This window comes from Pteronotus mesoamericanus, unplaced genomic scaffold (genome assembly GCF_021234165.1).
Source record: "Pteronotus mesoamericanus isolate MK-2021 breed Mesoamerican mustached bat unplaced genomic scaffold, CSHL_Meso_final contig_702, whole genome shotgun sequence".
NCBI lineage: Eukaryota > Metazoa > Chordata > Mammalia > Chiroptera > Mormoopidae > Pteronotus > Pteronotus mesoamericanus.
This window is the reverse complement of record NW_026555239.1, coordinates 3,427,481-3,439,319: the sequence shown is the minus strand read 5'-3', so window position 1 is coordinate 3,439,319 and position 11,839 is coordinate 3,427,481. Positions and strand designations below refer to the sequence as shown.

General features: G+C 58.8%; 1 protein-coding gene across 1 annotated transcript; it reads left to right on the top strand.

Annotated features, from left to right (window-relative positions):
* The first annotated feature begins 878 nt into the window (after window positions 1-878).
* A4GALT (alpha 1,4-galactosyltransferase (P1PK blood group)) lies at window positions 879-3,653 on the top strand. The gene is made up of 2 exons (XM_054582562.1): window positions 879-1,017; window positions 2,547-3,653. Exon 2 carries the CDS (start codon window positions 2,592-2,594, stop codon window positions 3,651-3,653), a length of 1,062 nt encoding a protein of 353 aa, XP_054438537.1. The 5' UTR covers window positions 879-1,017; window positions 2,547-2,591.
* The last annotated feature ends 8,186 nt before the right edge of the window (window positions 3,654-11,839 follow it).

The following is an 11,839-nucleotide window of genomic DNA, read 5'->3' as shown; positions in this document are numbered from 1 at the left end:
AAACATAAAAGTGCACGGGTCCCCATGGGGTTATGTTTCAAATAAATAACTAACCCAAACAAGTACAAAAATGTACAGTATGTTGGAAGTATGGGAGAGAACAGACTGAAACAGGAAGCTAAGAAATAATGGGGGAGTTGAAATATTAGGGGCGAAAGGGAGGGCCCAATGGGAGGAGGATTTTTTGAGTGAGGGCCAGAGGAAGGTGAGGGAACAAGCAAAGGGAACAGTGTTCCAAGCAGAAGGAACAGCAGGTGCGAAGGCCCTAAGACGGCCGCTTGGGGGATGGGTTTGAGAAGAGTGAGAAGGTGAGGGGTGGCTGGGGTGGAGCAGATGATGGGGAGAGAAGTGGGGCCTGAGGTCAGGGGCTGGGGGACGTGCGGCACCTGGCAGACGTCTCACGTCGCTCTGGGCCTGAGCAGAGGGGCGACTGGCCCGTCATGTGTCTTCCGTGGCCCCCTGGCTACCGAGCGAGCGAGTCAGCACGTGAGCGAATGAATGACACAGAGTGGTTTTCCTGTGTGATGACTGTGTGCCAGGCCTTGAGCCAGGCACCGGGAGAGAGGTGTGCAGGCCCCGATGGCACTTACGGAGGTCTGTCTGGTCAACCTCCTCATCAATTGTCACCTTCCCGGGAAGGTGACACATTCTCCGGGCTCTGCTGGACAATTTGCTCCATTTCAGCCGTCACCGAGTGTATTGTCCTTGTTTCTTCAAATGGTCTCCCCATAGGCCGGCCGCTTCCCCAGGGCAGGCCTGCGCCTGGCTGTCCCCTTCTCCCCGTGCGGCCGAGAGGGCGCGAACCACCGTCCGAGGAGCCCCAGCCCTCGGGGGACCTGCGGTCCACCTCACTGGGTCTCTCACCATCTTTTGCAGATGGATTTGCGGGCACGGAGAGCGTGTGGACGAGCCGTGTTCCTGTTGGCAGAGGAGGCTGGCCGCTGAGCCAGGGCGTGACTCCAGGAAGCCTGCCAGGCTGCCCAGATCGCCGCTCATCGCCATGGGGCGCCCGGGCTGGTCAGTTCCCACCCTTGACATCCTCGCGGTTCCCTGGTCTTGGCTCCGGGGGAGGGCAGGGCCCAGTTGCTCAAGTCCCAGGCTCTCGGCACCACTCCGGCCATGAGCCCCACCTGTCCTGGGAGCGGTTGCTCTTAGCTCCCCGCGGCCCCCAGACTGTGTCCAGTGCCTCTGCCCAAGCTTCCTGGCCTCTAGTGTAGAAGTGACACAACTTCCCCCCTGGGATTACTGAGGGCCAGAGTGGGTGTGGATTTGGCATCGTGTACTCAGAAGGCACGGAACATACGGTGGCTGGAATTCTATTGAGAATGAGCAGAGCCCAGGCCAGTGAGCACTGGCCCCCACAAGCACAGGTGCGTGTGCACATGGGCTGCCCTCTCTCCCTCCCAGGCAGGATGGTACAGTGGGGAGAGCACAGACTCTGGAACCAGGTGGCCCGGGTTCAAATCCTTGCCCTGCCACTCGCTGAGTGTGGGACTCCGTGTGAGTTACCAGACTTCTCTGCCTCAGTTTCCTCACTTGTAAAATGGGAGTGATGACCCCATAAGGTAGCGTAAGGGTTCAATGAGTGAAGGTGTGTTAGGCGCTGAGAAGGTCGCCTGGCTTGTGCAGAACAGGCGGTCAGTGCATATGGAGTGAGTGAAGGAATACGGCCAACCGGTGGGTTCGAGTGTCCCTGTCTTGCAGGTGGGGATGTGGAGGCTCAGAGGGCTGAGCGAGTGACTTGCCCCAGGTCCCGCAGCTGTATCTCAGGCATTCACACAGCCCCCCCTTGGGGATGAGGCCCAAGCCTATCTTGTTCCTCCCTGCCTCATGCAGGGCACCAGGAATGCTTCCGGCTGCTGGCTGGGTGGCCACCACCAGCGGAGGGTGAGGGTCCGAGGGCGGCGGTACTAGCGAAGGTCAGGGACTACAGCACAGCTTCCCCTTCCCTCCCCTTTCCAGGCCCGTGTCTAGGAAGAGCACAGCCCAGGGCAGGGGCTGGGGAAGCCAGGGGCCCAGGAGGCCCCAGCGTGTCTGAGCCAAGGGCTTCGGAGCCTGGCAACCACCCGCACGTGCCCAGAGCTCACCCTTCCTGCCCTTGAGGGCGCTTGCGTGCCACGGCCCCGGGCGTGGCTCCCGCTGCAGGTCCCCGAGGCGACTCGGCAGTCTGCCCTCTTGGACCAGCTCGAGGCCTGGTTTGTGGAGCTGAGGGACACATGCACTGGGCCTGCCATCGCAGGCGGCCAACCTGGCCTGCTGAGGGGCACAGGCGTGACCGGGCAGCCAGGCCTGTGAGCCCCGTGGCGAAAGCATTACTCTTGACAGGCCCTACCCTGGGACCCTGATGGCCACAGCTTATAGGTGTTGCTGGCTCAGGCCGTGGGGTCTCAGTCCACGCCCCCTGCTCCCACTTTCCAGGTGAGGAGGGAGGTGGGCGCAGTGCGGCCGGCAGGCCCGTGGCTGTGGCTGCGTGTGTAGGAAGTGTTTTCTTGGGCCAGGGTGCCAGCAGCCCTGTGGTGCTCGAATGTGGTGCTCATGTCTTGCAGACCAGCCAGTTCCTGCTGGAGGCTCCTGGTGTCACCGGGGAGACCATGTTCAGACCCTCGGACTGTCTGCTGTGGCTGCTCCGGGGCACCCCGAGCCAGCGGGGCTGTACTCTGTTCATCATCGGCTTCAAGTTCATGTTTTTGGTCTCCATCATGATCTACTGGCACATTGTGGGGGAGCCCAGGAGCCAAGGACAATACTCTAACCTGCCTGTCGACGTCCCTTGCCCCCATCTGGTGCCCCCCACCCGCTCCCCCAGCGCCCCACCACCAGGCAGAATCTTCTTCCTGGAGACCTCAGACCGGACCAACCCCAACTTCCTGTTCATGTGCTCGGTGGAGTCGGCCGCCAGGGCCCATCCCGAGTCCCAGGTCATGGTCCTGATGAAGGGGCTGCCCGGTGGCAACGCCTCCAGGCCCCGGCACCTGGGCCTCTCGCTCCTGGGCTGCTTCCCCAACGTGCGGATGCTCCCGCTGGACCTCGAGGAGCTGTTCCGGGACACGCCTCTGGCGGCCTGGTACGCGGCCTCGCAGCGGCGGTGGGAGCCCTACCTGCTCCCCGTGCTCTCCGACGCCTCCCGGCTGGCGCTCATGTGGAAGTTCGGGGGCATCTACCTGGACACGGACTTCATCGTCCTCAAGAATCTGAGGAACCTGACCAACACGCTGGGCACCCAGTCCCGGTACGTGCTCAACGGCGCCTTCCTGTCCTTTGAGCGCTCCCACGAGTTCCTGGCGCTGTGCATGAGTGACTTTGTGGCCCACTACAACGGCTGGATCTGGGGCCACCAGGGCCCTCAGCTGCTCACACGCATCTTCAAGAAGTGGTGCTCCATCCGCAGCCTGAGCGAGAGCCACGCCTGCCGTGGCATCACGGTCCTGCCCTGTGAGGCCTTCTACCCCATCCCCTGGCAGAACTGGAAGAAGTACTTCGAGGATGTCAGCCCTGAGGAGCTGCCCCGGCTGTTCAACGGCACCTACGCTGTCCACGTGTGGAACAAGAAGAGCCAGGGCACACGCCTCGAGGCCACATCCAGGGCGCTGCTGGCCCAGCTCCACGCCCGCTACTGCCCCACAACGCACAAGGCCATGACGATGTACTTGTGAGGGGCCTGCTAGCACCCAGCATCCGGTGGGAGAAGGGCGCCCAGCCGCCCTTCCTGGGGAGGCGAGATGAGGGGTGGGGAGCAGGGGACAGGTTTTCTGAGAGGTGTTATTGGACGGGCTGCTGCGACCCTGGGCTTTGCTGCCTTCGAGCCGGGGTGAGGCTGGCGGGACACCCTGTCGGCCAGTGTGCTGTCTGAGGGCAGAGGCCTCGAGTGGTGGGGGAAGGGCCCCCAGCCAGAATCAGCTGGAATGAGCCAGGGGGTGGGGCAGGGAGCACCCTGGGTTTGCTGGACAACACGTGGAAGCTGTGAACATCAAAGCGCCTTCCAGGCATCACAGGGAAGCCAGGCGTTTTGGGGCCCAGGTGGCCAAGGTAAGGGGAGGGCAAGGCGAGGCCCCAGCTGCGGGACGAGGAGGCCACTAGGGGAGAGCAGTGAGCAGGCCCAGCCTCGTGGGCCTGGGGTGGCGCTTGGCTCTTTCCTGGTTTGGGTTTTTCTTGGGCTGAAGCGGCTGCCACAGCTCACCTGGGGAGCTTTGGAGGGAGGTCCTGCGTGCCCGCCCTGTCCTTCTTTCCACAGATGTTGCAAGGGTGACAGCTGCCCACTCTGGGGGCATGGGGGTGTGGGGTGTTTTTGGCTTGGGAAAGGCCCTTTAAAGAAAACATTCCCACCCTGCTGATAATAAACAGAGGAAAATAATAAACATAACAAAGCGACTCACGGATGTCTAGTGCTTTGCGGTTGATAAAGCGCACTCGCTCACAAGGCACTTCCAGCTCTGTTCTGCTGGTGGGAAGCGCTGCGGGGGCTGGAGGTGACTTGCCTGAAATCGGGCCTAGACCAGAAGGTCTGGGTCAGAGGAAGGTCAGCGCCTGGAAGGGTGAGGCCCCCACCTGGTCGGTGCTGAGGAAGTTGCCTCAGAGCCGGACGGTCCCGCAAAATGCCTCCCCGGCAGGACTGGGGGCGCTGCCAGGAACTCTGGGGCTCTGCGTGCTGCTCTTTGTCTAGAGGCCTCTGGATTCTGCCGGCAGACGGTTGTGGGCAGCCTGGTAAGGTAGTGAGCTCCCTGGCTCCAGGGGTATTCAAAAGCAGGTGGTGTTTTTTATGCAGACAGTGGACTGCATGTCATTTATTTCTCTAACCACAACATTTCACCTGTCTTGATTTTTTTAGAATAAGCAGATTTTACTTCAATATACAAATAATATATATAACCATATGTATATATACTTAAACAAGTGAAATGACCTCTTAAGTCAAGCATTGTTTAATTAGTCATTTGGCCATCATATAGTGTGTGTCTACTATATGTCACCATAGAGAAATGAAACAGACAGTGTCCCTCCCTCACCCTAAACTCTTCTATGGCTGCCTATTGCTAGGGCACAAAGCCTACCTCCTGGGTTCAGCATTCAAGGCCCTCAGGGATCTGGCCGTGCCTGCCTCTCCAGCCTTGAACTTTGCCCTCAATCCACACTAAATTGTATATTCCTTTTTTTTTTTTTAAGATTTTATTTTTTTAGGGAGGGAGAAAGAGAGGAAGAGAAACATCAATGTGTGAGAGATACATTGATGGATCAGTTGCCTCTCACACGCCCCCAGCTGGGGACCTGGCCTGCAACCCAGGCATGTTCTCTGACTGGGAATTGAACTGGGGACTTTTGGTTCACAGGCTGGTGCTCAGTCACTGAACTACACGAGCCAGGACCTAAACTGTATATTCCTGACTCCCTTCCCTGCCCTAATGTCCACATATTGATACTCTATGCCTTTGCTTCTACAGTCAGTGTTCTTCCCAACTGTCTTCACCAGCAAACCCTTGTTCCTTCCCATAAGGCCTCCCCCTCCAGGAAGCCTTCCCTGATTGCCCCACCTCCAGCCCCACAGCTCCCAGGCATCCTCCATGACTGCTGGGTTCTTGGCCCGTCCCTCCAAACATCTCGAAGGGCAGAGCTGTGTCAAGACCCTCTCAGGGTCATTTCTGGGGTTGGGCTCAGACTCCCAGTGGGAGGCGCCCATGTAGCTCTGTTGAGGACCTCAAGAAGTTCCTGTCCATGTAGAGCCGAAGGCCCTCTGCCACCCCGACACCTAACTCATAGAGGGTCAGGTCATGCCAGGCCAGAACAACTGCAGCCAGACTGCAGGAGAGCGGGCTTCCAGAATGTTTACAGGCCTCCGCAGAGAACCATGTTTTGGAAACACAGTCCAAGAGGCAGCTTTGGCCTCGGCCTCCTCACGTCATGCCTGGCAGGGCCAAGAGCGGGAGAACTCTCAGATGTTCCTGGCACCCTTCTCTCTGAGAAAGTGGGCATCGCGGGGACAGGGTGGGGCACAGAGGACCCTCCATGCATCAGCTTGGACCGTGGGCGGTGGGTTGTGGGAAGGGGGCTGGACTTTGCTGAGCCAGCCTCTCAATGCAGCAGCTGTAAACCAGAGGGGATGAGCTGGCCAGAAACAACAGCAGCTCCTGGAGGGTGCGTGTGGGCGGGGCGGAGGCAACAGGAGAAAGGCTGATGCAGACAGGTGACCTCACCAAGCAGCCTCGAGGACCCCGCCTCCACCGGCGCCGGGGCTTGTTCTTACCCTCCTCTCTGCCCCATTGGAGCAACTGTCCTAATGCCCAGGGCAGGGACGGGGAGCCGAACACCCCCTTTCCCTGCCTCCTGGTGGCCAAGCCCCAGCCAGAGCGCTGCCTGCTGCCTCTTGCAAACGGGATGGATGGTTTCTACCTCCTAGCCTGGTCGTGTGGGCCAAATGAGCCAGCACGGTGCCCGGCGCGGAGCACATTGTTACAGCACGCCTCGGCTTTCTGCATGGGGAAACCGTGGCTCGGCAAGCAGGGGGCAGTACTGGGATTTGAACCCAGGCCTTGGCTATCCTGGGGACAAAGCTCAGAGCAGGAAGAAGGCTGGCTGGAGGAGCTGGACACGGCTTCCCCTCACCTCCCTGTGCACCCACAGACAGAGCACAGAGCGCTCCTTGGGCCCCCTCTGCTTGACCCCCCTTCCAGAGAGACCCTGCGCTTTGCTCTGTCCCATCCCGAACTCAGTGTCCTGCTCCCTGGTGGCCTCAGGCTGCCCCTCCTTGACATAGGAGGTGGAACTGAGTTCTCAGAAAGGAGAGGAAAAGGGAGGGGCAGACTTTGATGGAAGCCTGCCTGGGGACAGTAATCAGATCCTAGGAACCCTGCCTGAGGTTGCTTGCTGGCAGGTGTTTCTGTCCGGGAGTTGGGGGAGAAGATGAGGACCCAGCCCCTCGCCGGGGGGCAGTGAGTGGCCCGGCAGGGGCCCCGGCCCAGCTTGCAGTCGGTTATTTAACGAGCCTTCCCTGCTTGGCCCAGCGCAGGCTCTGGGGTAAGAGGATAATTCCGCTTGCTGCCACATCAATATTCAACTTCTTGTTTAAATATTAAATGGAATGTCCTCCATCTGAGTGCCCACAGAAACCTGGGATGAGTGATTGACCTCGGGCTGCGGTCCTGAAAGTCAGGTTTCACGGCTCGCTTGTTCCTAAATCTCTGCTTGTCCTAATGTGGGCTGGCCTGGTCAAGGCATGCTGGGAATCCTGCTGTGAGGTTGGGGGTCAGGACCGGACACAGCTTTGGGACCTAACAACTGGCTGAGGAATCAGGTTTGATCTGGGCTTCGGCAGGGTAGAGGGACATCCACTCCCTGGGCAGGGACAGCCGCGGGAAGGAACCAAGTTAGTGGGCGAGACTGCACCTGGGTGGGGGTGGGAGGGGCGCCCCCAAGCGGGAAGACGTTCCTCACAGCCATCGTGCACCGCCAAGAAACATCAGAGCCCAGTTTCAGTCCCCACCAGCTTGCGAGGAGAGAAGACCAGGGAAGAGGCCTCCAGCCGCCAGAAGACTCAGGGCATGATTATCCCCCGTGAGGTACTGGCGAGGGCATGGGGAAGCTGCTCTACGGACAGACTCCAAATGGAGCCCCTTAAAGGAGGTAGGAGATTGTTTGTCTCTCACCTCACAGCCCCGAGGTGTTCTCCGAGACCCATGAGACCACTCTGCCATCCCCAAGAGAGAGCTTCCAGCTGCTGCATTTTCCAGGTCATGGGAAGGCGGGGAGAGTGTTCAAGGCAAATGTCTTTAGGAAGATAAACCCTGAAGTTGCAGGCCTCGCTGACGTGCACATCCCATTGGTCTGGACTTAGTCACATGGCCCCACCCAGCTGCCAAGGATGATAGGGAGTATAGTGTGCATCAGGGGGCCAAATATCCAGCTAAAACTCAGTATGTTCTATTACTAAGTGGATGACAAGAAGAATGGATACTAGAGGATGGTTAAGAGAGTCTGCCACCAGGAACAAGGAATCTGGGGAGAGGGTGCCTCCAACATAGGTTAAATCAGCAGCTTATCAACATCTTTGTATCTTCAAGGATCCTGTGTGTTGACTTTGGTCTCAGGCTTATTTCCTCCTGACCTCAAAATGGCTGTCGCTGCCCCAAGCATCACAGCCTTACGCGCTGATGCAAAAAGACAGAAAAGAGACTGTCCCTCTTTTGTGTCTACGAAAACTTTCTCAAAAGCCCCCTTGTCCACCTGACTTCCCCTGTCACTGGCCCATTCGTACTCCAATGACTAGCAAAGGGAATGGAACAGCCAGGGCTGGTTTATACCAGTTGATATTGGCATAAGATTCAGGGGGTGGGAAGGGCCTCACTCTCTCTATAGCACAAGGTCAACTGAGGGCTGAAGAAAATCAGGTTTCCTCTACCAAAAAAGGAGGAGGATCGGAATGACTGTGGGTAAAAAGCCTCTATGGGAACTGGCACTTCCTGCCCACCTGCACAGCCCCAAGCCCAGCAGGAGACTCTTTCCTGCACATGCTTTTGTTCAGCTCACGCTTGTGAAGAGGACACCACCTGCACTTTACCTAGAAGAAACCTGAGGCTCAGAGAGGTTAGGGGCCTTGCCTAAGGCTACACAGCCAGTGCAGGTGTGCTGAACTCTAAGGACAGGCTCAGAGAGGTTAGGGGCCTTGCCTAAGGCTACACAGCCAGTCCAGGTGTGCTGAACTCTAAGGACAGGCTCAGAGAGGTTAGGGGCCTTGCCTAAGGCTACACAGCCAGTGCAGGTGTGCTGAACTCTAAGGACAGGCTCCTTCCGGCTGCAGGACCCCCTAGCGGAAGTACTGTGGCTGGCCCTTTTTAGTTCTAAAACCAGCAGCAGAAGTAGACCTATGAAATATTGCATGATGGTGCAGCTGGCAGAGTATTTTTGGAGAAACGCAAGTTTTATTCTACATGAAACTGAGTCAACAGTTCACAGTACCCCAAAGCTCTTTGCACAATCATCTTTCTATATTCTTTTTACTGGATGAGGGCACAGTTTTATTGGCCTCTTGCTCATCCTGGAACTGGTGGGTGCTGACGCCATTTATTGTGGGGCTATCACTTGGGATTTATTTCAGTAGCAAATAGCACTGACAAAAAAAAAAAGTGACTTAAACAAGACAGGAGTTCATTTCTCACTTGTGTAGAAGCCTAGAGGTGGGCAGCCCAGGGCTTGTGTGGCAGCTCCACAGGATCATCGGAACCAGGGTTCTTATTAGCTTATGGCTCCACCACCCTCAGCCCATGGCTTCTGCCTCATGGCCCAAGATGGCTGCTCAAGGACCAGCATCACATTTGCATTCCAGCCAGAAGGAAGGCGGATGGATGGAAGTGGGGCAGCACTCTCTGCCGGTTAGCGGGAGTTCCCAAAAATGGCATGGAATATTTGTGCTTCATACATCATTTGCAGGAATTTAGTCATTGGACAGCTGAGCCACAGGGGAGGAATTAAGCTGTGATGCGGCCTCTTCACAGGACAAGATGGCCTGGAGCTGGCATGGCCGGGCCTTTATAGCCACATCGATCAGTCACCGGATGCAGGTTGTGCCTGGAAGAAGATATGACCTTGGGCAAGGCAGCCCTTCAGCCCAGGCAGCCCTAAAGAGGTCTTAGAACGGAGGGCCACATTCCAGCAGCATACTCAGCAGCCGGGAACACTCTTCATTCCGGGAGGGAACCTGGGTTGCTCAGCACAGCATCCACCCCGATACTGTAAGATTCGACTTATGTGAGGTTCAGAGACAGGCAAAACCATCCACGGTGTTAGGAGTCGGGGTCGTGGCTGCCCTGGGACGGGGGCCTTTGGGTTCCGGTTACCGTTTCCGTGTCTGGTGTTGGATACCGGGGGGGTGTTGCTTTGTGAACGTTCACTGACCTTACAATGACGGTTCGTGTGTGTCAATACCGCGTACTCAAAACAGTAAGACGGGGACCGTGAGGGTGGAGGGACAGGGTTGGGAGGCTGCCGGGCGACGGTGCCCGCCTGGGCGTGGGGGAGCCGGGGTGCAGCGAGGCTTCAGGCCGGTGATGGGAGGATGCGCAGGTGAGAAGTGCAGTGGAGACTTGAATGCAAGGGACCCTTAGAGACATGGCTCGGGGCTCCCTGAGCCTGGGCTGAGGAGACCCCAAGGCCATGGCCAGCGATGCCTCAGAAGGGCTGGCTGGCCCTGGGCGAGGGAGCAGATGAGGACTGAAGGTCAGAGACCTGCAGTAGGGGGCGCCTGCCCTGGGGACGGTCTGGAGGAGCAGCTGCGGGGAGGCGGAGAGAGGACCAGAAGCGGGCTGCGTGTGAGAAGGGCGCCGGGGTCGGGGCCGGAGAGTCCTGGAGCCCACAGGGGGCCTCAGTCGGAGAATCAGACGCTGGGGCCCCCTTTGGGCTCAGACAGCGAGCAGGCCGCACCTGCCTGCTTATAGAAGGGGGTTGCCGGCAACCAAGGGGGCCTTGCAGGGATTCCAGGCAGGTGGGGTGCTGGCGGGGCGGCTAGAGGCTCGCCAGGTCTCTGCCAGCCTGGTCCGCATGCTCAGAGGAGAGGACTGGCAGGGGCCACGGCGATCTGGGCCAGAGGCCGGCGGGCTGCCCAGGGTGCAGGGCGGGACCGGGGGAGCTCTTTTCCTCTCTGGGCCTCCATGTCCCTACTCAGGGACAAACGAGACTTTCTGCCTCTGCCATTGGACCGCGAGCTCCTCTGGGAGCCCGGGCTGGGGTCCGCTCTTGGCCCGGCCCCATGCAGGCTTGGACAGGACGTGCACGCTTGCCAAGGGTTGAATAAACGAGACACCCACGTCCCCCAAAAGCCAGGGAACCTGCTACAAGCGGGGCTAGCTCTCCTAGAACCCCATGAGCCTCAGGCCCTCTTCTGGCCGCTCAGGCCCCTGCAGCGTTGCCCCGAAGACTGCAGGGCCCCCACAACAGGGCCAATGGGGTGGGACAGGCCTCCGGACCAGCCAGGAGGGGAGGGACCATGTCAGGCCCAGGGACTTAGGGCCTCAGGGCCTTTGGCATAGTCATGTCAACGTTACTTCAGTAAGTTGAGGGTTACCTCGGTTTGTGCAAGTTGTACTCAGCAGAAACCCCCTGGAAGGCTGCCCTGCCGTGAGAGAAGACTGTCCTCCGGGCCGACAGGCCAGACCGCAAATTCCTCTTAAGACTTGGGCAAACCACACCCTGCCTTGGCCTCAGTTTTTTTCATCTGCAAAGTGGGGGCAGAGAACTGTGGAATCTTTAATTAGTTTCTGGCCCTAAAATCCCCAAAGGATGAGGATCACCAGGTACCTTGGGGGCTAGAGCTTGGACGTAGCCACATGTCCTCTGGGAGGCCTGGCTGGGCTGGGGGCTGTGGCCCTGCGGCCGGGCCCCGAGGGGCAGCGCAGCTGTGTCAGCACCTGGGAGGCAGCTTCCGGGCACAGCCCGCGGAGCCCTTGCGGGGGCCCCCATGTGGGAGACCGCGCACGCCTCACAGTTTGCAGGCAGTGGATGCCCAAGGGGCGTCCCTGATGGCAGGCACAGGCCACGTGCCACCTCACCCAGGCCTCTGCGACGAGTATCACGATTGCCATTTTGCCAAAGAGGAGATGGGTGCCCGGAGAGGGAAAATGTATTCCCAGTCACACAGCCAGCTCCTGCCACAGGAACAGCTCGATCTTGAGCGTGGAAACGCCCCCACCTCCGGCCTGACCCCGTGGTTCCTTCCCCGAATCCACTGTCCACCCCGAGCCCTTCAGGCACGGATCACCTCTGACTCCCCCGCAGGTGGGGAGAGCCCAGGACAAGGACAAAGTGGCGGAACAACCCCTCTGACAGGTACAGAATTTTGCATCCCACAAGCACCCCCTCT